At 44.5% G+C, this 27,890-nt stretch overlaps 2 protein-coding genes across 9 annotated transcripts; both read left to right on the top strand.

The window, feature by feature from the left end:
• Positions 1-970: 970 nt before the first annotated feature.
• Positions 971-15,143, top strand: LOC124043695 (26S proteasome non-ATPase regulatory subunit 4-like). 3 transcript variants are annotated; one of them, XM_046362560.1, is made up of 10 exons: positions 971-1,115; positions 2,316-2,456; positions 2,709-2,823; positions 2,971-3,057; positions 3,322-3,390; positions 13,119-13,334; positions 13,489-13,600; positions 13,747-13,881; positions 14,153-14,187; positions 14,486-15,143. In XM_046362560.1, exons 1-10 carry the CDS (start codon positions 1,018-1,020, stop codon positions 14,657-14,659), a joined length of 1,182 nt encoding a protein of 393 aa, XP_046218516.1. In that variant the 5' UTR covers positions 971-1,017; the 3' UTR covers positions 14,660-15,143. The 3 variants fall into 3 exon arrangements, with proteins under 3 accessions (XP_046218516.1, XP_046218515.1, XP_046218517.1); XM_046362559.1 differs by having other exon boundaries at positions 2,697-2,823; XM_046362561.1 differs by having other exon boundaries at positions 1,079-1,222; positions 2,697-2,823.
• A 139-nt stretch (positions 15,144-15,282) lies between these two features.
• On the top strand, positions 15,283-24,759 carry LOC124043694 (zinc finger protein 687b-like). 6 transcript variants are annotated; one of them, XM_046362553.1, is made up of 11 exons: positions 15,283-15,483; positions 15,575-15,697; positions 16,238-18,529; positions 18,759-19,054; positions 19,525-19,709; positions 20,117-20,293; positions 20,581-20,743; positions 20,923-21,252; positions 22,600-22,712; positions 23,039-23,135; positions 23,301-24,759. In XM_046362553.1, exons 3-11 carry the CDS (start codon positions 16,252-16,254, stop codon positions 23,874-23,876), a joined length of 4,215 nt encoding a protein of 1,404 aa, XP_046218509.1. In that variant the 5' UTR covers positions 15,283-15,483; positions 15,575-15,697; positions 16,238-16,251; the 3' UTR covers positions 23,877-24,759. The 6 variants fall into 6 exon arrangements, with proteins under 6 accessions (XP_046218509.1, XP_046218512.1, XP_046218514.1 ...); XM_046362556.1 differs by having other exon boundaries at positions 15,575-15,740; XM_046362558.1 differs by lacking the exon at positions 15,575-15,697 and having other exon boundaries at positions 18,798-19,054.
• The last annotated feature ends 3,131 nt before the right edge of the window (positions 24,760-27,890 follow it).

Here is a 27,890-nt window from a genome sequence, read left to right as displayed (position 1 = left end):
TGAGATTACACATGGAAACAATGTATTTATTTTTATTATAGGAATTATTAGAAATGGTTAAATCCACTATATGATCACAATGACCTTGATAGACATTTTGATAGTTTTTTTGTTAGTATATTATATAGCAGATTTATGGAGAATTGCTGTGGGAGTGCTATTTATATCCCGTCGACTAATGATCATTCATCCATACTGTGTGTGTCCCAGCATTGCAGCTTTGGAAATAAATGAACTATCCATCCATTGCTCCATCCTGTGTTGACTCACTAACTTGAGGGACGGGACCAGGAAGGTTACATAAGCTACATATATTTTGATTTGTTTAACACTTTTTTTGGTTACTACATGATTCCATGTGTCATTTCATAGTTTGATGTATTCAATATTATTCTACAATGTAGAAAGAACAACCCTTGAATTAGTAGGTGTGTCCAAACTTTTGACTGGTACTGTATATTGGAATCACAGAAATGCCTTTTCAAATGCTGTCAATTGCAAATTTGTATTTCTGTTCTTGGAGAACTGGCATCTTGAAAGTCTTGAAAGATGATGTAGGGAAAATATTTTTGCAGAATTTACATGATGTGCTGTTTACATTATTTAACATTTTATTATGAATATGCTTGGAGGAATGATTAAACATTTGGGTATCAAAAAAAAGCAAGGGTCTTTGATATGAGGTGCTATAGTTACGTAACAAACCCGACGTGTGCGCAACTATGGGGCAAAACAGACTTGGTTTAGATTGTTGACAACATGTAAACTATATTACAGTTGTTTGTTATGTAGCTAGTTCATTTTAGCCATATGAGCATTGACATGAAATCAGTCAAAAAAGACATGGTATCAAGAACAAGAATGAAACTAACTGAAACGAATCACTTACTCATGCATGGCAGTTTCTTGTCATTGTTGCCTACGTTAGCTATTTGGCCATCCAGAATCAAAAGAACTCACTGACTTCTGCACATTTTAGCTGCACATTGTTAGCTAAAACATCTATTAGCCAATCACATGTCTTGTTTCTTCTCTCCAATAGACAGTGAGGTTCTTACATTGTCAGAGAGCGACCAGAAAGTTTTCAAAATGGGACTCGAAAGTACTATGGTGTGGTAAGAATAACACACATCTTGTTTGCGTTATATCTGTTTCATAAAGGATTTCTTTGTACGTTACAATGAAGGGAAGGAAACGCCGACGCAATTGTATACTTCTTGGGGTAAAATTGTTTATGCTAGCTAAACCAGTGGAATAGGGGGATTACTGACTGACTTAAGTCATTAGCTGTCTAGCTAACGTTATCTATCGGTGTCAGGGAACATCAAGGGGAGAAATTCGTTAACGCTTTTCATTATCAAATACGTTATTTGTGACTTTGAACAAATGGATAACAAACCAATGGCACCCGTTTGCCTACTAGCATATGATGTTATTAACTAGCTTTACCTGCCATTTAGCTGAACGTTAGCTTAGCTTGTATGCTAACCACAAGAGGTTGTCTAACGTTAATTGCTAGCTAGCTGGCTAGACAGACATGAACTGTCGCTAACAGTTTGTCTTTGATAGCAATTTATTCAGCCTAGTTCTTCATATTTCCGGGTGTATATCAATTGGCTTATTTACATATGTAATATTTCTGGGTGATCTAGCAACTTGGCTAGAGTCCCCTGGCCCTGAGAATATTTATTAACGAGGCCAGCCTTCTAAAGGGGGACTGGCGTTGCCCATTCCTATCCTACATGTTCCCATGACCAGTTTATCTTGAATGTTTCAACTGTCATCCAAACTATTCTAGTTTGCATGAGAAATGCATAAGAATGGCATATGTTGATTTTTATCTAGCTGTTTACATTCTTTCATTAGCTACCCTTTTACATTTTGCAGTGTCACCATTCTGAAAGCAGGTGTTTATAGAGCTGTGCAATATGGACAAAAATCCATATCGCTATACATTGCCTGAATTGATGTGATGATAAATGGAACACGATAAGTCTAAAACATTAATGTGCATTTTTTAAATTTTATTACCATTTAAACTGCTACTACCGGTAGTTTGATTGTAGTCGCCATCAATTGACCCATTAACGATCACCCATATTAGCACCCTTGTTTAATTTCATACTTCACATTTCTCTAGTATAGGCTACTTATCAGAATGAACGTTGTCAGCAAAAGGCCTGCCATAAATGATTTGTATGATCGGTGTTGGTACTTTTTAGTTTATCGTCCCAGCTCTGCATAGCAGCATTAACCATTCTGATAATCCTATTGTTCTTGAATCCGGCTCATTTATGTCCCTCTCTCATCCCCAGTGTGGACAATAGTGAGTATATGCGCAATGGAGACTTCCTGCCCACTAGACTACAAGCCCAGCAAGATGCCGTCAACATCGTCTGTCACTCCAAAACTCGGGCAAACCCCGAGAACAATGTTGGCCTAATCTCGATGGCTAAGTAAGCTTGTGTATTTTTGTGTGTTCAAAATACGAGTTGTCTGACTGAGAACTAGGAGAACAAATAACTATTCTGAAACGAGTGTTTCATATGAACATGTGAGTCTGAGACTAATTGAACTGTGTGGCCTGTAAAATAAAATGGAGGCCTCTGATATCAAATAGTGGCGTTTAGGTGGAAAACCGATGCCTTGACTGACAGACATTCCCAGTTTTAATGCTGTTTGGTTGGATTTTTTATGTTTGACTGCAGTAACTGTGAGGTCTTGACCACACTGACCCCAGACAGTGGCCGCATCCTGTCCAAACTGCACGCTATCCAGCCCAAAGGCAAGATCTGCTTCTGCACTGGCATCCGGGTGGCCCATGTGAGTGTCATTGCTTCTGCAGAAAATGTCTTGGAAAATGTCATATAAGCCAGATCATTATTTTACACTGAGTTACAAAGGTTACAATTGAGCAGGCTAGTGTTGTGTGTGTTCATGCATAATGTGGTTTTCTCCGTGTCTATATAGCTGGCCCTAAAGCACAGACAGGGGAAGAACCACAAGATGAGGATAATTGCCTTTGTGGGCAGCCCTGTGGAAGACAGTGACAAGGATGTGAGTTTGCCACCTACCAGTGTCTTATCTAAACATATATTTCTCTTACTTTGATGATATAGCAACTAGCCTAACAGAGTATTATATAATTTCTCACAATGGCACTATTTTCTGGCACATACAATGTTTGTATAAAATGAATGTACATTATAGCTGGTCCCACAGAAGGTGTGTTTTCAACAATAGACATGCAGCTTGTCACCATGGTTACTGGTCTTTCTCTCCCCTTCTGCTTCCGTTCCTCCCAATCTATGGCCCCCACAGCTTGTTAAAATGGCCAAGCGCTTAAAGAAAGAGAAGGTCAATGTGGATATTATAAATTTTGGGGAAGAGGTAAGAATTGTTTCCTTGTGCCAGTATTTTTAATTAGCCCTATTATTTTTGTTTTCAGTTGAAGTCGGAAGTTTACATACACTTAGGTTGGAGTCATTAAAACTTGATTTTCAACCTCTCCACAAATTTCTTGTTAACAAACTATAGTTTTGACAAGTCGGTTATGACATCTACTTTGTGCATGACTCAAGTAATTTTTACAACAATTATAATTCACTGTATTACAATTCCGGTGGATCAGAAGTTTACATACGCTAGGTTGACTGCCTTTAAATTGCTTGGAAACTTCCAGAAAAAGATGTCATGGATTTAGAAACTTCTGATAGGCCAATTGACATCATTTGAATCACTTGGAGGTGTACATGTGAATTTATATCAAAGCCTACCTTCAAACTCAGTGCCTCTTTGCTTGACATCATGAGAAAATCAAAAGAAATCAGCCAAGACCTCAGAACAAAATTGTAGACCTCCACAAGTCTGGTTCGTCCCTGTGAGCAAACAAACAATAGTACACAAGTATAAACACCATGGGACCACGCAGCCATCATACCACTCAGGAAGGAGACGCATTCTCCAAGAGATGAACGTACTTTGGTGCAAAAAGTGCAAATCAATCCCAGAACAGCACCAAAGGACCTTGTGAAGATGCTGGAGGAAACAGGTACAAAACTATCTATATCCACAGTCAAACAAGTCCTATGTTGACATAATCTGAAAGGCCGCTCAGCAAGGAAGAAGCCACTGCTCCAAAACCACCGTAAAAAAGCCAGACTACGGTTTGCAACTGCACATGGGGACAAAGATCGTACTTTTTGGAGAAATGTCCTCTGGTATAATGAAACAAAAATAGAACTGTTTGGCCATAATGACCATTGTTATGTTTGGAGGAAAAAGGGGGAGGCTTGCAAGCTGAAGAACACCATCCCAACTGTGAAGCACGGGGGTGGGAGCATCATGTTATGGGGGTGCTTTGCTACAGGAGGGACTGGTGCACTTCACAAAATAGATGGCATCATGAGGCAGGAAAATTGTGGATATATTGAAGCAACATCTCAAGACATCATTCAGGGAGTTAAAGCTTGGTCGCAAATGGGTCTTCCAAATGGATTATGACCCCAGGCATACTTTCAAAATTGTAGCAAATGGCTTAAGGACAACAGTCAAGGTATTGGAGTGGCCATTACAAAGCTCTAACCTCAATCCCATATAACATTTGTGGGCAGAACTGAAAATGCGTGTGCGAGCAATGAGGCCTACAAACCTGACTCCATTGCACCAGCTCTGTCAGGAGAAATGGGCCAACATTTCACCCAACTTATTGTGGGAAGCTTGTGGAAGGCTACCCAACACGTTTGGCCCATGTGAAACAATTTAAAGGCAATACACTCAATTAGTATTTGGTAGCATGTAAACTTCTGACCCACTGGGAATGTGATGAAAGAAATAAAAGCTGAAATAAATCATTCTCTTCATTTTAAAAATAAAGTGGTGATCCTAACTGACCTAAAACAAGGAAGTTTTACTAGGATTAAACATCAGGAATTGTGAAACTGAGTTTAAATGTATTTGACTACGGTGTATGTAAACTTCCGACTTCAACTGTACATGCATACATACATACAGTGAGCACCATAATTCATTTTTGTGTTATTTTGGTTCTGTACTCTAGCACTTTGAGTTTGAAAGGATACAATGACAATGAGGGTGAAGTGCAGACTGTTAGCTTTAATTCGAGGGTATTTTCATACATATCAGATGAACCGTTTAGAAATGACCACCTTTTGTACACTGTCCCCCCATTTTTAAGTTACTACAAGTATTTGTTGAATTGGCTTCACAGATGTGTGTCGTTAGGCAGGTGTATTCATTTGTGTCGTTAGTGAATGCAGGAGAGCTGTTGATGAATGTATTGATTCTAGACTGCTATTGCCTTTGGAGGTTGTTGTTGGGGTGTGACAACACGAGGAAGACTGCAGTGTCGATGCAAATGAAGCTGGCCATCATAAGGCTCAGAAATGAAGATCAATCAATCAGGAACATTGCAAAAACCCTGGGCATGCCCAAGTCAGCAGTTTGGTTCATCATTAACAAGAAAAAAACAACCGGTGAACTAAATTACGTCAAAAGACCTGGTAGACCTAGGAAGACCACTGTAGTGGATGGACTGAGAATACTCTCTATGGTGAACAACAGCCCAACAGATCAAAAACACTACCCTGGATGCAGGTGTAGATGTGTCAAAGTCTATCATACGTGGAAGACTACACCAGCAGGACTACAGACGGTACGCTACAAGATGCAAACCACTGATAAGCCTGAAGAACAGAAAGGCAAGATTACAGTTTGCTAAAAAAGCACCTACAAGAGCCACAAGAGTTATGGGGAAAAAAAGTATTTTGGACAGATGAGACAAAGTTTAACATGTACCAGAGTGATGGAAAGTGAAGTGTAGAGGAAAAAAGACATGCCCATGATCCAAAGCATACCACCTCATCCATGAAACATGGTGGAGGGGTGTTATGGCTTGTGCCAGTGGAACAGGCTCACTTGTCTTCATCGATGATGTGACTGCAGACAGAAGTAGAACAATGAATTCTGAAGTCTACAGAAATATTGTATCTGCTCAGATAAAACCAAATGCCTCCAAACTCATTGGTAGGCACTTTATCATGAAACAAGACAATGACCTTAAACATACTGCTAGAGCAACGAAGGGGTTTTTGATGGCCAAAAAGTGGAAAATCGTTGACCGGATCTGGATCCAATTGAACATGTATTTTACATGCTGAAGAGGAGACTGAAGTCCCCAAAACAAGCAGGAACTGAAGATGGTTGCAGTATAGGCCTGGCAGAGCATCACCAGGGAAGATACCCAGCTTCTGGTGATGTCGTAGCATCGCAGACTTCAAGCAGTCATTGCATGCAAAGGATATTCAACCAAATATTAACAATGATTACTTTATTCTACATTATGTTAAACTGTCCAATGTTTTTTGATGCCCGACAATGTACAAAAGCTTCTATAATTTCTAAACGGTTCATCCGATATGAATGAAAATACCCTCAAATTAAAGCTGACAGTCTGCACTTTATCCTCATTGTCATCGTATCCTTTCAAACTCAGTGCTAGAGTAACAGAACCAAAATAACAAACAACAAATGTCACTGTCCAATGAATTATGGTGCTCACTACATGGAATCATGTGGTAACCAAAAAAGTTCTAGTTTATATCTATTTTATATTGAGATTCTTCAAAGTATCCACCCTTTGCCTTGACGACAGCTTTGTACACTCTTGGCATTCTCTCAACGAGCTTCATGAGGTAGTCACCTGGAATGCATTTCAATTAAAAGGTGTGCCTTGTAGAATTGATTTCCTTATTGCGTTTGAGCCAAACATTTGTGTTGTGACAAGCTAGGGATGGTATACAGAACATAGCCCTCTCCATATTATTGACTGTAGTACTTGCGCTGCTAAAACACTCGACCACTGCTACTCCAACTTCCGGGATGCCTATAAGGCCCTCCCTTCGTCAAATCTGATCACGACTCCATTTTTCTTATGCCTTGCTATAGGCAGAAACTCAAACAGGATGTACCCGTGCTAAGGACTATTCAATGCTGGTCTGACCAATCAGAATCCACGCTTCAAGATTGTTTTCATCACGCAGAAGGGATATGTTCCAGGTAGCCTCTGAGAATAACATTGACTAATACACTGTTACGGTGACCTAGTTTATTCATTTATTTTACCTTTATTTTACTAGGCAAGTCAGTTAAGAACAAATTCTTATTTTCAAGACGGCCTAGGACATTTACATTTACATTTAAGTCATTTAGCAGACGCGCTTATCCAGAGCGACTTACAAATTGGTGCATTCACCTTATGACATCCAGTGGAACAGTCACTTTACAATAGTGCATCTAAATCTTAAAGGGGGGGGGTGAGAGGGATTACTTATCCTATCCTAGGTATTCCTTAAAGAGGTGGGGTTTCAGGTGTCTCCGGAAGGTGGTGATTGACTCCGCTGTCCTGGCGTCGTGAGGGAATTTGTTCCACCATTGGGGGGCCAGAGCAGCAAACAGTTTTGACTGGGCTGAGCGGGAGCTGTACTTCCTCAGTGGTAGGGAGGCGAGCAGGCCAGAGGTGGATGAACGCAGTGCCCTTGTTTGGGTGTAGGGCCTGATCAGAGCCTGGAGGTACTGTTCCCCTCACAGCTCCGTAGGCAAGCACCATGGTCTTGTAGCGGATGCGAGCTTCAACTGGAAGCCAGTGGAGAGAACGGAGGAGCGGGGTGACGTGAGAGAACTTGGGAAGGTTGAACACCAGACGGGCTGCGGCGTTCTGGATGAGTTGAAGGGGTTTAATGGCACAGGCAGGGAGCCCAGCCAACAGCGAGTTGCAGTAATCCAGACGGGAGATGACAAGTGCCTGGATTAGGACCTGCGCCGCTTCCTGTGTGAGGCAGGGTCGTACTCTGCGGATGTTGTAGAGCATGAACGGGCCACCGCCTTGATGTTGGTTGAGAACGACAGGGTGTTGTCCAGGATCACTCCAAGGTTCTTAGCGCTCTGGGAGGAGGACACAATGGAGTTGTCAACCGTGATGGCGAGATCATGGAACGGGCAGTCCTTCCCCGGGAGGAAGAGCAGCTCCGTCTTGCCGAGGTTCAGCTTGAGGTGGTGATCCGTCATCCACACTGATATGTCTGCCAGACATGCAGAGATGCGATTCGCCACCTGGTCATCAGAAGGGGGAAAGGAGAAGATTAGTTGTGTGTCGTCTGCATAGCAATGATAGGAGAGACCATGTGAGGTTATGACAGAGCCAAGTGACTTGGTGTATAGCGAGAATAGGAGAGGGCCTAGAACAGAGCCCTGGGGGACACCAGTGGTGAGAGCGCGTGGTGAGGAGACAGATTCTCGCCACGCCAATAGTGTGTTAACTGCCTGTTCAGGGGCAGAACGACAGATTTTGTACCTTGTCAGCTCGGGGATTTGAACTTGCAACCTTTCGGTTACTAGTCCAATGCTCTAACCACTAGGCTATCAGGAAGTGGATAAGAGATGTTGTACCCACGGACTATTAAAACCTACCCTAACCAGAAACCGTACATGGCAGCAGTCGCGCAAAATTGAAAGTGTGAACCAATGCATTTATGGTGACTGGTAATATGGCCGAATACAAAGTGTAGTTATTCCCTCCGTAAGGCAATCAAACAGGCAAACGTCAGTATAAAGACAAAGTGGAGTCGCAATTCAACAGCTCAGACACGAGACGTATGTGGCAGGGTCTAAAGACAATCACGGACTACAAAGAGAAAACCAGCCACATCGCGGATACTGTCTTGCATCCGGACAAGCTAAACACCTTCACCCACTTTGAGGATAACACAGTGCCACCGATGCAGCCCGCTACCAAGGACTGTGGGTTCAAATTCTCAGTGGCCGACATGAGTAAGTAATTTAAGCGTGTTAACCCTCACAAGGCTGCTGGCCCAGACTGCATCCCTAGCCACGTCCTCTGAGCATGCGCAGACCAGCTGGCTGGAGTGTCCACCATTTGTTCCTGTACCCAAGAAGGCAAAGGTAACTGAACTAAATTCCTATTGCCCTGTAGCACTCACTTCTGTCATCATGAAGTGCTTTTGAGAGACTAGTCAAGGATCATATCACCTCTACCTTACCTGACACCTAGACCCACTTCAATCTGCTTACCTCCCCAAAAGATCTACAGACGATGCTGTCTCACTGCACACCGCCCTGTCCCATCTGGACAAGGGGAATATCTATGTAAAAATGCTGTTCCAGCATTCAACACCATAGTATCTTTCAAGCGTATCATGAAGCTTGAGGGCCCTGGCTCTGAACCCCGCCCTGTGCAACTTCCTGACAGGCCGCCCCCAGGTGGTAAAGGTAGAAAATAACACCTCCGCTTTGCTGATCCTCAACACGGGGGCCCCACAAGGCTGTGTGTGAAGCCCTCTTGTACTCCCTGTTCACCCATGACTGCGTGGCCACGCAGGCCTCAAACTCAAACAAGCCATCAAGTTTGCAGACGACACAACAGTAGTAGGCTTGATTTCCAACAATGACGAGACAACCTACAGGAAGGAAGTGAGGGCCCTGGGAGTGTGGTGCCTTTCACTCAACGTCAACAACACACAGGAGCTGATCTTGGACTTCAGGAGACATCGGAGGGAGCACACCCATATCCACATCGACGGGACCGCAGTGGATAAGGTGGAAGCTTCAAGTTCTTCGGCATATCCATCACCGACAAACTGAAATGGTCCACCCACACAGACAGTGTGGTGAAGAAGGCGCAACAGTGTCTCAGGAGGCTGAATAAATTTGGATTGGCACCTAAAACCCTCAAACTTTTACAGATGTATCACCTTCTATCACCTTCTGCCCACAACCGCAGGGCTCTCCAGAGGGTGGTGCAATCTGCCCAACTCCTCACCCGGGGCAAACTACCTGCCCTCCAGGAGACCTACAGCACCCGATGTTACAGGAAGGCCAAAAAGATAATCAAAGACAACAACCACCCGTGCCACTGCTTGGTCACCCCGCTATCATCCAGAAGGCAAAGTCAGTACAGGTGCATCAAAGCTGGGACTGAGAGACTGGAAAAACAGCTTCTGTCTCAAGGCCATCAGACTGTTAAATAGCCATCACTAGCACATTAGAGGCTGCGGCCCCATATACATAGACTTGAAATCACTGGCCGCTTTAATACTAGAACACTAGTCACTTTAATAATGTTAATAATGTTTACATATTGCTCATCTCATATGTATATACTGTATTCCATTCTGCTGTATGTGAGTCTATGCCGCTCTGACATTGCTCGTTGAAGTATTTTATACATTCTTAATTCCATTCTGTTGCTTTAGATTTGTGTGTATTGTTAGATATTACTTGTTAGATATTACTGCACTGTTGGAGCTAGAAACACAAGCATTTCACTACACCCGCAGTAACATCTGCTGGATACGTATGTTGACAATAAAATTTGATTTGCAGAGGATAAGTATATTAGTTAACAGCCTCAGAAATTGCAGCCCAAAAAAATGCTTCACAGAGTTCAAGTAACTGACACATCTAAACATCAACTGTTCAAAGGGGACTGCATGTTTCGAATTGCTGCAAAGAAACTACTACTCAAGAACACCAATAAGAAGAAGAGACTTGCTTGGTTCAAGAAACAGGAACAATGGACATTAGACCGATGGAAATCTGTCATTTTGGTCCAATGAGTCCAAATTTTAGATTTTTGGTGCCAACCGCCGTCTCTTTGTGAGACGCAGAGTAGGTGAACAGATGATGCGTGTGTGGTTCTTATTGTGAAGCATGGAGGAGGTGTGATGGTGTGGGGGTGCTTTTCTGGTGACCCTGTCGTTCACTTATTTAGAATTCAAGGCACACTTAACCAGCATGGCTACCACAGCATTCTGCAGCAATACGCCATCCCATTTGGTTTGCGTTTAGTAGGACTATCATTTGTTTTTCAACAGGACAATGACCCACACACCTCCAGGCTGTGTAAGAGCTATTTGACCAATAAGGAGAGTGATGGAGTGATGCATCAGATTACCTGGCCTCCACAATCACCCAACCTCAACCCAATTGCAATGGTTTGGGATGAGTTGGACCGCAGAGTGATGGTAAAGCAGCCAATAAGTGCTTAGCATATGTGGGAACTCCTTTGACTGTTGGAAAAGCATTCCAGGTGAAGCTGGTTGAGAGAATGCCAAGAGTGTGCAAAGCTGTCAATATTAACCATGCTACTTTTGAAGAATATAAAATATTTTGATTTAACACTTTGGTTACTACATGATTCCATATGTGTTGTTTCATAGTTTTGATGTCTCAACTATTCTACAGTTTTAGAAAATAGTCAACATAAAGAAAAACCCTGGAATTAATAAGTGTCCAAACTTTTGACTGGTACTGTTTATATATACAGAAAGTATTCAGACCCCTTGACTTTTTCACATTTTGTTAGTTTACAGACTTATTTTAAAAAGTATATTTTTTTCACTCAAAACTACACACAATACCCCAAAATGATAAAGCAAAAACAGGTTTTTAGATGTTTTTGTTCTTTTTTTTTTTACTCAGTACTTTGTTGAAGCACCTTTGGCAGCGATTACAGCCTTGAATCTTCTTGGGTGTGACACTACAAGCTTGGGAGCATTGTTCCACAGCTATTTTCAGGTCTATCCACAGATGTTCGATCGGGGTCTAGGCTCTTGCTGGGCCACTCAAGGACATTCAGCGACTTGCCCCGAAGTCACTCATGCGTTGTCTTGGCTGTGTGCTTAGTGTCGTTGTCCTGTTGGAAGGTGAATCTTTGCCCCAGTCTGAGGTCCTGAGCGCTCTGAAGCAGGTTTTCATAAAGGTTTCTCTGTACTTTGCTCTGTTCATCTTTGCCTCGATCCTGACTGGTCTCCCAGTCTCTGCTGCTGAAAAACATCCCCACAGCACGATGCTGCCACCACAATGTTTCACTGTAGGGATTTTGCCAGGTTTCTTCAGATGTGACATTTGGCATTCAGGCCAAAGAGTTCAATGTTGGTTTCATCAGATCAGATCATTTTTTTCTCATGGTCTGAGTGTCCTTTAGGTGCCTTTTGTGAAATTCCAAGCAAGATGTCTTGCCTTTTTACTGAGGAGTGGCGTTTGTCCGGCCATTCTACCGTGAAGGCCTGATTGGTGGAGGGCTGTAGAGATGGTTCTTCTTCTGGAAGGTTCTCCCATCTCCACAGAGGAAGTCTGGAGCTCTGTCAGATTGACCATTGGGTTCTTGGTAACCTCCCTGCCCAAGACCCTTCTCCCCCGATTGCTCAGTTTGGCCGGGCGGCCAGCTCTAGGAAGAGTCTTGGTGGTTTCAAACTTCTTCCATTTAAGAATGATGGAGGCAACTCTGTTCTTGGGAACCTTCAATGTTGCAGACATTTTTTGGTACCCTTCCTCAGATCTGTGCCTTGACACAATCCTTTTTCGGAGCTCTACGGACAATTCCCTTGACCTCATTGCTTGGTTTTTGCTCTGACATGCCGTGGGACCTTATATAGACAGGTGTGTGCCTTTCCAAATAATTTCCAATCAATTGAATTTACCACAGGTGGACTCCCAAGTTGTGGAAACATCTCAAATCAAATCAAATCAAATTTATTTATATAGCCCTTCGTACATCAGCTGATATCTCAAAGTGCTGTACAGAAACCCAGCCTAAAACCCCAAACAGCAAACAATGCAGGTGTAAAAGCACGGATGATCAATGGAAACAGGATGCACCTGAGCTCAATTTTGAGTCTCTTAGCAAAAGGTCTGAATAGTTATGTAACTAAGGTATGTTTTTAGATTTTTTTAATTTTTATATTAGCAAAAGTCTGTATTTGATTTGTCATTATGGTGGTGGGTGTGTGTGTGTGTGTGATTGAGGGTGGGGGCAATTTAATACATTTTAGAATAAGGCAGTAACTTAACAATGTGGGTAAAGTCAAGGGATCTGAATACTTTCCAAAGGCTCTGTGTGTTTGTGTGTGTGTGTGTGTGTGATTAACACAATTACTTGGTTTTAACTCCTGCTTGTTTCCATTCCAAGCTAAATAAATGTATTTCATACATTTTCATAGATAACACAGTATTAACTCTTGAATGGTTCATTCTCACTCTCCCCTTCTCCCATATTCTCTATTGTGTGTCTCTTCCTCCAGGAGTTTAATACGGAGAAGCTGACTGCCTTCATCAACACTCTGAATGGGAAGGAGGGTACGGGTTCCCACCTGGTGACTGTACCCCCAGGGCCTAGCCTGGCTGACGCCCTGCTTTCCTCCCCCATCCTGGCTGGGGAAGGAGGCTCTATGATGGGCCTGGGCGCCAGCGACTTTGAGTTTGGCGTGGACCCCAGCGCCGACCCCGAGCTTGCTCTAGTAAAAATGCAATAGGGTTCCTTTTAAAGTGACATTTTTGCATTTATATTTCGGTCATTTAGCAGATGCTCTTATCCAGAGTGACCTTAATCAGTGAACCAGAGTCACCAGCATACAGTTTTTCTGGCCTTTAACTGTGTTCCTCTCTACTCAGGCTCTGCGTGTGTCCATGGAGGAGCAGAGACAAAGGCAGGAGGAGGAGGCTCGCCAGGTGGCTGTTACTTCTGCAGCCGATGTCACCACAGCAGACAGTAAAGAAAGTGAGGGTAGGTATAGATGTGTGTATATTTAGTAAGTTTTGTGTATCCCTTTTGTCTGCTGTATTATTTATGCATAACCATTCTAATATCTCACGTATGTTAGGCATAAAGGAGAATACAGATGTTTGTACTGTAATGGTTTAATTCCTCAGAATCCGAGGAGGCCCTGCTAAAGATGTCGGTGTCTCAGCCTGAGACGGGTGGTGCTGCAGTGCTGCCTGACTTCAGCAATATGACAGAGGAGGAGCAGATTGCATACGCCATGCGGATGTCTCTGGCCGGAGAGGGTGCGTTATAATCACCATCCACTCTCATGCTTTCAGAATAGCACCCACTGACACACACACTTTGCGGTGTGGATGATTAAAAATAGATTTTTTTTTTTTTTAACATTTCGTTTTTAAAGCTTGGTACTTACCAATGATCTGGACTGTCATAGTTACACCGCAAACCAAAACAAAGGGACATTTCCAGATACATAGAGTTTCCATATGATATACATCTTATTTGATTTTGACCCTCTCCCTCCATTCCCTACCAACCCATCCCTGTGATTAGAGTATGGCGATGCTATGGACACTGAAACTGCCAAGGTAGGTAACTCGCATGATCAATGAAATCAGAAACCTTATAGTTTGTTTTTCAATACAGTCGTGTGACGTCTGTCCGCTAAAATTTCACAGTTGCAGTTTATGAAACACGCCCTTTCTCTATTTAGTCACTGGTGTTTTGTCTCATTTGTGTGTAAGTTCTCCATCTCCCTTCCAATCAAAATCACCTCTATTTGCAAGTACATGTACCAGGAATTTGACCTGCTCAAATGGTGCTGACAACAAACAGAATACATAATCAGTGCCTTTATTAATGATGTGCCTTGTGGTTCTTCCTCAGGAGGAGGATGACTATGATGTGATGCAGGACCCAGAGTTTCTCCAAAGTGTCCTGCAGAACCTGCCAGGTGTCGACCCTAACAATGAGGCCATCCGAAACGCCATGGGCTCCCTGGCCTCCCAGACAGGCCCACCCAAGCCTAACCGCAAGAAAGACGAGGATAAGAAGAAATGAGGCATGGGGACAGACAAATTGACGACACACATGGGTTGTGTCTGAAATGGCACCCTAAATAGTGCACAACTTTTGACATGGCTCTGGTAGGGTAGTTGACACCGACAGAATTATGCAAGGCTACAGACAGGAAGACAGTTGGACGGACACTAACGCATGATATGACGGACAGTCAACAACATTCACAAGAAACCCACAAGCACACACAAACAGACCAAACTGGAATGCCACCAGGATTGTCATTGGCATACAATCTAAATATTTTCCGGTTTCTCACTGATTTACCCCATCTTAACTGACTGATTCGCAAGACTGACTGGCATTATATGTTGTATTTAATGACAGGGTAAATCAGTGAGATTGGGGACCTATCTTAACTGACATTATACGTTTTATTTAATGACAGGTCCCCAAGCTTGTAAACTAAATATCCTCCTTTTATTTTGTTATTTTTCTATTGCAATAAATAAGATGGATGACGCTTGTTGGTGTGTATATCTGTCTGATTGATTGCTTGCCCAGTCCCCACTCCCCTCCACCCCATATAGCCAGAACAGCAAAGCTTAATTAGAGAAAGGTGTGTGAACTATTGTGGCAAGAATTAACATATCAGTTTTTATTATGTTATCTTTTGTGATAACATTTAATATTAACAAATTACATTTGTCCGTATGTGGCACCATTTCCACGACAATTTCTTTTTGTAGCTTCGGCAATACAAAAATTGCATTAATACAATGATCTGATAGGACCTCTTCATTGTGTGGCAGGAAGTAAAGGCACGTCATCTTGAGCGAGCGACAATAGTTGAATCACAGATCCAGGTAAACTATTTAAAAAATATGTGCAATTGAGAATCAAAATTCCGGTCCCATCAATTGTCCACAGTGACAATGATTTATGCTTATTTCCCAGTAACTCGTTATGAATGCATGGGATGGCCTCCACTAAAGGACCCCTCGCTCTGCTTGGGCTCAGCGCGGCCGGGCCATCTAGCCTGGCGGGGGAAGCCGAAATAAACTTGAACAGCTGCGAGACGTTTGTGCTTTTAAATGATTAATTAGTTGTGAAGCCATTGCAGGTTAATCCATATGTCAAGTATATAAAATGTAACGTCCACACTCGGTGAATTAATCTATTTAACCGATAAACAATTGGATGTATTTCTTAGCTAGTTAGCTAAATAGGTTTTCGCTAGTCTGTCGTAGGTTTTAGCCAGCTAGCGATAGCTATTTGTTGACAATCGTAGCGAGACGGGCTATGTGTCAAACTGCATTGTGTTCATGCTAGCTGGCTAGGTAATAACAGCACCCCTCTCGAAATGTTTACTGTATGCAATGTTTTGCTAAACTGGCTAACAGTCGCTGCAAATGCTCGGGTCAAATACAATTCTGTTCGACTTGGATCTGTGTTAATAACTTGCTTAGCTACTAACTAGCTAGCTACCTTTACTGAACTGCAACACATAAGGATAGCCAGCTGGCTAGCAATTTCAATGAGAAATTAGAAACACAGGATGTTTTAAACTTGGAATCATATCACTCATTTTCTGTCCTCTTGGTGTATCCTCTCTTGCAGGATTTGGTCCCGGCATGGGGGACATGAAGACCCCAGATTTCGATGACCTATTGGCAGCATTTGACATTCCTGACATCGATGCTAAAGAGGCCATCCAGTCTGCTGATGAGGCCGACGGGCCAGGCGGTGCAACTCTGGGAAAGCCGGACGGTGGGGTTGGTGTAGGGCCATCTCTGAGACCAGCTAGCCCCACGGACCCACAGGCTGACACCCCTATTGTCAGCGTTATCGTAAAGAACTGTGTACGGCCTGACATTGATGGAGGGGATGAGGACACAGACCAGAACACTATGGACAGCATTGTCGGGGTCTCTATGGGTGCACGGCTCGGTGTCTGTGCCCCAGACATAGCGGAATCTGAACCACTCAATCACAATGGGTTTGGGGCTGCTGGTATAACTATGCCCCTAACCCAGGCTCAGGCCCAATCTAATGGGGAGCCGTGGTCAGTGTCTACCCCCAAAACGGAGGGTGGAGGAGGCGGTGCTGGATCAACTAAATTAGTCAAGCAGGTTGGCAATATATTCAACAGACTGAAGCCTCTCATGGCGCAAGGATCGGGAGACCCTGTAGGGAGGGCGAGAAAGATGCAGCTCCTACAGCAGCAGCACACACGGCAAGAGGCAGGCAAAGAAGCTTCGTTATCCTCCTCTTCATCTGTTGTGTCTGCGCCTCTTGTCTCAGGAGTGTCAGTAGGACTGTCCTCTCCTTTCTTCCCGCCTTCCAAGCCTCTGCTCCCATCCCCGCCATCCGCCCTCTCCTCACACCCGTTGCACTCATCTCAGCCGTTTAACGGGGCACCTAAAGCCGGCCCGACATTGTGTCCCAGAGACTCAGAGGGGGTTGATTCAGATCCGGACCTAGGGCCCCCGCTGCTGATCCAGGAACCCCCTGGCTCCCCCTCCCGCACCCCTCCCAAACTGACCCGTCGTTTTAGGTCCTCTGCTGGCAGCTCTGACTCCACCCATCCCATGGCCTCATCGGCAGCTCACCCCAAACCAGGGGACACTCCCTCGGGCTGTCTACCACAGGAAGACAAACACCCAGAGCATGTTATAGAAGAGCGAGACTCACCTGAAAGTCCTGAGCCAGTAATACCCATATCGGCTGCACCAGTAACCGCCAAGAGGTGCTCCAGCCCTGCAGTAGCCTCCACACCACCCCCCTCAGACCTTCAGGAGCCTAAGGAGGAGGAGGAGATGGAGGTGGAAAATGGAATAGAGAAGGCTATGGATGGAAAGGCAGATTTTGGAGAGGAAGAGGGTGCAAGAACAGGAGAGGAGAAAATGGAAGTGGATGATGGCAAGTCTACACCTCCAACCACTGAAAGTTGCACATCAACTCCAGGAGGGCCTGCTGCTCCTGCCCGGCCCCTCAAAGTGCGGATAAAGACCATCAAAACCTCCACTGGTGGAATCACCAGAACTGTTACCAGAGTCGCACCCAAAGCAGGTGCTGCTGGAGCCAAGGGTATGGAGCCTAGCAAAGCTCCACCAGGGGTGCGGAAGACCCCAGTCAACAGGGCCTGGAAACCTGACACTCCCTCTGGTCGTATGGCACCCTCCCAGTCACAGAAAGCAAAGAGTCTCAACACACTACCCATGTCTACACTAGCAGCCAGTAGTGCTATGCTAGCCGCTGCAACCAAGGCTCAGAACAAGATGGCTGCCTCCTCGGACTCTGACAAAGCCAAGGTATCTGCCACTGCTGTTAGCATCACTAAATCTGCCGCCCTGCCTGCCACTCCCTCGGTTGCCTCCTCTCCGAAGTTCTCAGTAGCCACGGGTGGGATGAGTGTACGTCCTGTTGGTGCTAAAACGTCTAACGGGGGCAGCGCCAGCTTCCTAGCCGGTACTCACCAGCCAAACAAGCCTGCCTCCATTGTGAACAGCACGGGTGCCGTCATTTCCCGCAGCCAGTCTAGCCTGGTGGAGGCCTTCAACAAGATCCTCAACAGCAAGAACCTGCTGCCCAGTTATAAGCCTGACCTCTCGGCGGCTCCGCCCCCAGAGTGGGGGCTCCCTCTGCCTGCCATGGGCTACCGCTGTCTAGAATGTGGCGATGCCTTCGCCTTGGAGCGCAGCCTGGCTCGCCACTATGACAGGCGCTCGCTGCGCATCGAGGTGACCTGCAACCACTGTGCCAAGAGGCTGGCCTTTTTCAACAAGTGCAGCCTGCTGCTCCACGCCAGGGAGCATAAGGAACGAGGGCTGGTAATGCAGTGCTCTCACCTCATCATGAGGCCCGTCACCGTGGAGCAGATGATTGGCCAGCAGGACACCACACCCATCAGTAAGGCGGCACTTTCGGGAGAGTTTAGTGAAAATGGCTTCATCCCATAGGACGCAGCAAAAAAGTTTAAGCAATTTAGGACGCATACAATGTGGCTATATAAACAAAGCTTTATTTCTGTTAGGATGTGGTCCATGTTATTATATGAAACACAAGAGCGAGATACCATCATGCAATTGACTTCCAACTTCTTTGTATTCTTGCTTCGCTTTCTTGCTTTGTTGACCAGGCATGTGTTCCCCTTCTTCAATCTCCTCTCCTCCTCCAGTCTCCTCCCCCATGTCCGGAGCCCCCGCAGTGTCATCCAGTTCCAGCCCACTGAAGGACACACAGTCTCCCTCTGCAGCCCAGCTGAGACCGGTCCGCCGTGCGCCCCAGATCCCCCAGGTGCTGATGCCCCTCCCCAGCAAGAAGGGAGAGGTGCTGCAGTACCACAACTTCAAGTGTCCCGAGTGCCAGGCCCAGTTCTCTGGCAAGGCTGAGCTGGTCGCCCACTTCCAGCAGATCAGAGCTACCTCCAACTCGGTGAGTCCTTTGATACAGAGCCTGAAGTATGTGTGTGCATTATTCACAGGCTAATGACGAACTACTAGTGTCAAGCTTAGTCATACATAATGACTGAATAAGGCAGTTTCCCAGACACAGATTGTGGACTGCTTTACTTTATGTATTACGCAATATTAGTGTTTGACTATGAAAACAAGGCATTTGTAAGGCCACAATTAACTTTAAAACGTGTTCTCTCTCTTCCTTGGCCAGACCTGTGGGTGTGCATTGATGACTGGCTTATTACACAGTACTAGTATTAGAAATAGTAGTGTATTCATAGTGTTAGTCAACTTTTAAACATTTTCTCCCTCTCCTCCCTACCCAAACCTGTATGCTGTACTCCCCTCCCATGATGCTGCTAATGTTTACTATGAAAACGAGTTCTGATTAATTCCTCAATGTGTGTGCTGTATGTCAATCGTTAAACCTCTCATCTTCCTACCCAGACCTGTATGCTGTGCTCCCCTCCCATGATGCTGCCTAACTGGTGCAGTGTGTCGGCTCACCAGAGGATTCATAAGCACCGGGCACCCCACGTTTGTCCAGAGTGTGGGGGCATCGCCCGGCAAGCCAGCTTCCAGACCCACCTGGAGGAGGCCTGTCTGCACTTCGCCCGCCGCATTGGATACAGGTGAAGAGATAGCGTCTGAAACAAATGCAATAAGTCCGCACACAAAAGGATGTCGCAGAAGTATTTTCACTAGCTTAAACAGATGTTTCGGCTTAAGCAGCCTTATTCAGTGTGTCGGTCATCTGCACTGATAGACAATTGTGCTACAAATACATGCACGTGTACATACCACAAACTACTGCTTAGATGCAGCGTTATGTATTATTATGACACTCCATTGTCAGGTGGATGTATGAGGGATACATACAGTAATCAAATGCAAATACACTCCCTCTAACTCAAAGATATGTGAAAAGATGTGGTTGAGGATTCTTTCCTTAGTTGCATCACAATCAAGCCACCCAATATTAGCATCAGTGACTAAACCTGTGTTTAACATTTTGTTGTTGTTCATATCTGTTCCCCAGGTGCTCCAGTTGCCAGGTGGTCTTCGGGGGTCTGAACTCCATCAAGTCCCACATCCAGGCGGCCCACTGCGAGGTGTTCCACAAGTGCCCCAGCTGCCCTATGGCCTTTAAGTCTGCCCCTAGTGCACAGGGACACATCAGCACCCAGCACCCCACCCTCACCGGGGGACAGGCCAAGTAAATACCCCACAGTCACTGAACCATGTTATGTCTCTAGGTTTAGAGCAGTGTTTTGCAATCCTGGTCCAGAGGACCCAGAGGTGTGTACGTTTTTGTCCTAGTGCTCTAGCACTAACACACTTAATTAATGTGTGTTAGAACAAAAATGTACACCTCTTTGGGTCCCCAGAATTGGGAAACACTGGTTTTTAGTTGATTGTAAAGCATGTCTGTTTTTGTCACAATTTGAGCCCTGAAAAAAAGTTTAATTCACTCCTAAATACCCTCTTTCTCTGTATTTGCAGATTGATCTACAAGTGTGTGATGTGTGATACAGTTTTTACCCAGAAACCCTTACTGTACATGCATTTTGACACCCACCTGGCCAAGCAGAAAGTGCATGTGTTCAAGTGTCCTGACTGCACCAAACTCTACGCACAGAAAGGTTCCATGATGGAACACATAAAGGTTTGTTTAGTGAAATTCCAACTCATATGTAAACATACGATTGTAGTAAAGGAAAGTGACATGTTAGTTGATCAATCCCCTGGATGGTAAATAGTAATTTATAGGAGCTAATTTGTCAATATTGTCTTCCCTTTTCTCTTGTCTGATTGGTTATCCCTTTCTTACTTCCTCTTATCCAGACTGCTCACAGAAGGCAGTCAGTCAAACAGGAGGGCCAATCCAATGCCTCTGCCCCTGCCCCCACCAACCCCTCAGCCCCCTCCCTCCCAAAATCCAAGCCCTCTGCAAAAAAGGACAACTCAGATGGGGAGGACTGGGGCCGAGACCAAGAGGAGGAGGAAGGAGAGGAAGAGGGGGGTGAGGACTATGAGGAACCTGAGAATCAGTCTAGTTCTATGGAGGTAGGCAGCCATCGTGGGACCATCTCAGAATGGAGCTGCCAGCAATGTCAGAAGACCTTCACACAGAGCGACGACTACATCTCTCACATGAAGACAGAGCACGGAAAGGTAATTATCTGTATAACCTATGACCCACTTCACATAAAAAAAATAAAGATGTGAATCGATTATTTTTAACAAATCGAATGATTTGCTTTGCCATTGTAGTATTTTGGATTCGGTTAGATCGCGGTGAATTGAATCAAATAATAATTTGTGAATTGCAAAACATAAAAATGTGTAGCCTTCCGTTGGGATTATGTTGCTGTGGGCATTGCAACACAATAGATGCCAGTCAACTTGCAGAGAAACCTTCTAAGGAAAAATAAATCTGACTAACCTAGAAAATACAGTGCATTTGGAAAGTATTGAGACCAAATGACTTTTTGCACATTTTGTTACGTTAGACTTATTCTAAAATGGATTAAATTTATATTTTCTCATCACACTACCCCAGAATGACAAAGCCGAAACAGATTTTTAGACATTTTTGCAACTATTAAATATAAAACAAACATAACTTATTTACATAAGTATTTAGACCCGTTGCTATGAGATTCAAAATTAGGCTCTGGTGGATCCTGTTTACATTGAAATATGGCAGAACTATGCCTCTGGAAAAATTTACTAATTTGGCTGGGACATGCTTGCTGTAGCTAGATTTCCATACAATTTGCGTCCGATTTTCATGTGAATATTCGAAAATCTGCATAAATGCTAATTTTCCCACGAGATATGTTGCCATCAAACTGACTTATTGCGGATAAAAGTCTGTGCGTGCTGATGGAAATAGGATATGCCGGTTATAAATGCAGACAAATATATATATAATTCGACATGTAATGGTAAAATTAATTCTGCGAGAAATTGATATAACCATCATAACGAAGTAAACATGGAGTTGCGCGATATGTTGTGTGGTCCTCCCACCACGACTTGGGAAACCATGCAGTTTATTAGGCTACAGATTAAAGAAATTATGAACTTCACAGGGTGGTGAAAGTGACATGAGCTTAATGCCTCCAGTACATATCCAGGGTCTTATTTTTGTGACGTAATGATCGATGCTTTTTGACAAATAAAAATACTGTTCTTATCCATAATAATCTCTTAATGTAGGTTGCTTACATCATCGGCAAGCTTGTTGGCTAGAGCACATGTGACAAGACCAGACTAGGCACATTTTCTATATAACGCAACAGATTTTGTGACAAACCCATCAGTAGAGTTCAATGCAATGGAAACCCATTTTACTTGTATTTTTCCATTCGGTACATGGGAATTTAACCAACTTTTTTATGTGCGCGACGTGGTTTTGTACCAAGGTTGTTTAGTATTTGTATGACCTTAGTGTAATGTGTGGGGGTGTGTGCACAGAGGACTCACCCTCTTTTCTCCTCGAAACTTCCCCTGTAGACTATGAAGAAGTTCCCGTGTTGTGTGTGTGAGAGCTCCTTCTCCACCTCTTCCAGCCTGCGTCGCCATGTACGCGTCATCCACGAGGGCAACAAGAGAGTCTTCCACTGCCAGTGAGTGAACCCCATAATCATCTAAACATCCACAAAAGCACCATATTTTGTCCCCTGTAGCTCAATTGGTAGAGCACGGATAGTGGGCTTTGATTCCCAGGGCCACTCGTACATAAAAACAAAGGCTGTATGCATGACTAACTCACTTTGGGGGGAAAAAGCGTCTGCTAAGTAGGATATATATTATACTTGAAAATGTCTGTAGAGTTGATATAACAAGACAATTAGCAGGGATATTTAGAATGTTAAGTTTAGTCGAATATCAGCCCACCTAAGGAAAGTGTGCAGCATCCTCAGAGCCTATGTGTATACTTGTGTGTTTGCAGATATTGCACAGAGGGCAAGCGGACCTTCAGCAGTCGGCTCATACTGGAGAAGCATATCCAGGTCCATCATCACAGGGTCAGAGCCACTGACGGACAGGTCAGTTAGAATCCATTCTTCTTTCCATCACTTGGTGGGGGTACATTTCAGTAATGTTACCCATGGATCTGAGTATGTTAAACCAAAAATCAATACTGCTTTTTGACGTTCTCTCTTTTTGACCCCCCCCATCACCCCTCTGTCCCCATGCATGGATCTCCACAGATCAGGAAGCGTTCAGTCCCGGGTAAGGGCCCAGGCAGCTCATCTGAACTTGACGGGGAGGGGGGGCCACCAGGGGACGAGGAAGGGGGTGGCACGGACAGCAGAGAGGCCACAGAGGGGGGCGAGGAGGGCAGCATTCCTTTGAAGAAAACGCGAGCGTCGGCGCTTCCCGAGCCCGAGGAGGACGACAATGTGTTCCGCTGCGTGCCGTGCGGCTTCGCCACGGAGGACGGCGCCGAATTCCAGCGCCACATCCCGCAGCATTGCGCTGATGCTGCCTCCTTCCAGTGCCTGCAGTGTGGCGTGTGCTTCGCCTCGGCTGGCTCCCTGGGACGCCACCGTTTCATCACCCACCGTGTGAGAGATCCCCAGGGGGAGTCACACCACAGGCCACCCCGCACCCCCTCTTCCCCGGACGACTTACCCTCGTCCCCACAGGACGGAGAGGACGGTAAGGGGAAAATGAGCTGCAGGGTGTGCAGCCGACGCTTCGACAGGGCCTCCGACCTTAACACCCACTTGAGGACCCATGGCATGGCCTTCATTACTGCCCACAAGACGGACAAGCCCCAGTAAGGTGAAGTTGCTGATCCTGGGTCAGTTTTGCATTTCCCTCACTAATGGTTAGGATTGGGGGAGAAGAAGCAGATCCTCGATCTGTAACTCGGGGAAACTTCACTCCAGAGCCGGACAAGCCCCAGTATGGAAAGGAGGGGTGAGGCCTCGGAGTAACCGACAGGCCTGGGAGATGAAGGGTTTTGACTTGGAATAATTTTAGGGGAACTGAATGTGGATAGATGAGAGCTGACCCAGATGTACTTCTGTGCCGTTTTGAGCCACTTGACCTCCTTCGTCACACCTGCATGCTGAGCAGTGGACTGGACACGCATGAGGATGGGAGTTCTGAGGGTCAAGACCACCTGATCATAGCATCGATATCACCCATACATACGTGTCCAACATTTCCATGATTGTGTACGTTTTTCTGCCATTAATATGGTTTGTCTATCTTTAATGTGAACCATGCTATCATTTCTACATGCATTTCTTTCCTTTTCCAAGCTGTGTCTTGAAAGGTATTCTGTCTCGCGTTGCATCCACACCGACCTACTGTACAAAGAAAGCACTCTTGTTGGTCATAGATCAGTTTCTATGGGTCCACCTCTTTAGTGAGGGTTCGATAACTGTTCTCAAATCAGTATCTGAAGCAAAAAATAGTATTGAGAGTAACACTGATTTTAAGTACTAATGACATTGTTCTATTTATTTATATGAAACACATTGTTGTCGTTGTTTGTGAGACATTGCAGCCAATCTTATGGTAAAGGGAACTTGAAATGTATGACACAGACAGGTGAGATTTATTTCTCTGTTTTGATACGCTGAACAAAAATATGAACGCAATATATAAAGAGTTGGTCCCATGTTTCATGAACTGAAATAAAATATCCCAGGCACACAAAAAGCTTCTCTGAAATTTTGTGCACAAATGTGCTTTTAGTGAGCATTGCTACTTTGCCAAGATATGCCACACCTGTTTGGTGGATTATCAAGAAGCTGATTAAACAGCATAATCATTAAACGGGTGCAATTCGGTCACACACAATGCCAGATATTTTGAGGGAGTGTGCAATTGGCATGCTGACTACAGGAATGTCCAGCAGAGTTGTTGCCAGAGAATTTAATGTTAATTTCTCTACCATAAGCTGCCTCCGTCGTTTTTGAGAATTTGGCAAGTACAGCCTCACAACCACGCCAGCCCAGGACCTCAACACAAACTGTCAGAAACCATCTCAGGGAAGCTAATCTGCGCACTCGTCGTCTTCACCTGACTGCAGTTTGGTGTCAACCATGTCAGTTGGCAAATGCTCACCTCCGTTCTCTTCACGGATGAATCCCAGTTTAAACTATACGAGGCAGATGGTGTTGTGTGGATGAGTGCCCCGTGGTGGTGGAGTTATGGTATGGGCAGGCATAAACTAAGGAACAACGAACACAACATTTAATCAATGGCAGCTTGAGCGCACAAAGATATTGTGTCGAGATCCTGAGGCCCACCGTCCCGCCATTCATCCGCCGCCATCACCTCATGTTTCAGCATGATAAAGCAACGCCCCATGTCACAAGGATCTGTACACAATTCCTGGAAGCTCAATGTCTCAGTTCTTTCATGGCCTGCATACTCCAGTTGCCCATTGAGCATGTTTGGGATTGACATGTACGAAAACGTGCTCCAGTTGCCGCCAATATCCAGCAACATCGCACAGCCATTGAAGAGTGGGACAACATTCCACAGGCAACAGCCTGATGAACTCTATGGGAAGCTGTGTCACACCAGATACTGGCTGGTTTTCAGATCCACGCCCCTACCTTTTTTATTAAGGTATGTAACCAACACACACATATTGGTATTCCCAGTCGTGAAATCCATAGATTGGGGCCAAATGAATTTATATTGACAGATTGCCTTATATGAACAGGAAAATCTTTGAAATAGTTGCATTTATATCTATAAGTTCAGTGTAGATTATTGTAACCCGTCTTGTTTCGAGTGGTACATTGTCATCAATCTTCTAGCCAAGATAAGTGAGTTCCAAGGTTTTACCAGTGGGGGACATGGGTATATGTTGGGTACATGTCATACTCTAAAAGAAAGTGTTTGGGTTTTGTTACTTATGAAAATGTGAATTTAAGCATAGTATTTGTATAGTGTAGTATAGTGTTTTGTTCTTCAACCAATTTGAAACAAAAATGAACAGGATTTTTATGGGAGGTAGGCTAGCTATAGATTGTCACTCACAACTAAAGCAGAGGGAGAGTGCGAGGGGTTGTAATTTGTGTTTTAATGTGTATGGACATTTCTCTGAGTTGTTTTCTAACTGCAGAATCAGTGCTTGAACTATTTGTTTTTTTGTTTGTCACCTGCTATGAAGTACTGTGTGTGTGTATGTGTGTATATATATATACACACCGTGCATTCGGAATGTATTCAGACCCCTTCCCTTTCCACATGTTATCCTTGGGTATATATATATATACACACTGCTCAAAATAAAGGGAACACTTAAACAACACAATGTAACTCCAAGTCAATCACACTTCTGTGAAATCAAACTGTCCACTTAGGAAGCAACACTGATTGACAATACATTTCGCATGCTGTTGTGCAAATGGAATAGACAACAGGTGGAAAGTATAGGCAATTAGCAAGACACCCCCAATAAAGGAGTGGTTCTGCAGGTGGGGACCACAGACCACTTCTCAGTTCCTATGCTTCCTGGCTGATGTTTTGGTCACTTTTGAATGCTGGCGGTGCTTTCACTCTAGTGGTAGCATGAGACTGAGTCTACAACCCACACAAGTGGCTCAGGTTTTCATCAAGGACCTCTCTGTACTTTGCTATGTTCATCTTTCCCTCGATCCTGACTAGTCTCCCAGTCCGTGCCACTGTAAAACAACCCCACAGCATGATGCTGCCACCACCATGCTTCACCATAGGGATGGTGCCAGGTTTCCACCAGACCTGGCGCTTGGCATTCAGGCCAAAGAATTCAATCTTAGTTTCATCAGACCAGTTAGGAGCCTTTAGGCTGTTAGGCTATAAGGCTGTTGTGTGCCTTTTACTGAGGAGTGGCTTCTGTCTGGTCGCTCTACCATAAAGGCCTGATTGGTTGAGTGCTGCAGAGATGGTTGTCCTTCCATCTCCACAGAGGAACTCTGGATCTTTTGTCAGTGACCATAAGGTTCTTGGTCACCTCCCTGACCAAAGCCCTTCTCATGTGATTGCTCAGTTTGGCCGGACGGCCAGCTCTAGGAAGAGTAATGGAGGCCACTGTGTTCGTGGGGACCTTCCATGCTGCAGAAATGTTTTGGTACCCCTCCCCAAATTTGTGCCTCGACACAATCCTGTCTAGAAAACAAACTCCCTCACGACGCCAGGACAGCGGAGTCAATCACCACCTTCCGGAGACACCTGAAACCCCACCTCTTTAAGGAATACCTAGGATAGGATAAAGTAATCCTTCTTACCCCCCCCCCCCCCTTAAAATATTTAGATGCACTATTGTAAAGTGGCTGTTCCACTGGATGTCATAAGGTGAATGCACCAATTTGTAAGTCGCTCTGGATAAGAGCGTCTGCTAAATGACTTAAATGTAAATGTAAATGTAGAACCTCTACGGACAATTTATTCTACCTCATTGGTTTGTGCTCTGACATGCACTGTCAAATGTGGGACCTTATATAGACAGGTGTGCCTTTCCAAATCATGTCCAATCAATTGAATTTACTACAGGTGGACTCCCAAGTTGTAGTAACAGAATGCACCTGAGCTCAATTTCGAGTCGTAGCAAAGCGTGTAAATAAGGTATGTTTTATTTTTTTTGTAAATTTGCTAAAAACCTGTTTTCGCTTTGTCATTATGGAACATATATACACTGCTCAAAAAAATAAAGGGAACACTAAAATAACACATCCTAGATCTGAATGAATTAAATATTCTTATTAAATACTTTTTTCTTTGCATAGTTGAATGTGCTGACAAATCACACAAAAATCAAATGTATCAACCCATGGAGGTCTGGATTTGGA

The sequence above is a fragment of the Oncorhynchus gorbuscha genome, linkage group LG09 (assembly GCF_021184085.1).
Source record: "Oncorhynchus gorbuscha isolate QuinsamMale2020 ecotype Even-year linkage group LG09, OgorEven_v1.0, whole genome shotgun sequence".
In the NCBI taxonomy this organism is placed as follows: domain Eukaryota; kingdom Metazoa; phylum Chordata; class Actinopteri; order Salmoniformes; family Salmonidae; genus Oncorhynchus; species Oncorhynchus gorbuscha.
The sequence above is the reverse complement of the archived record's forward strand: the minus strand, read 5'-3'. Positions and strand labels throughout refer to the sequence as shown.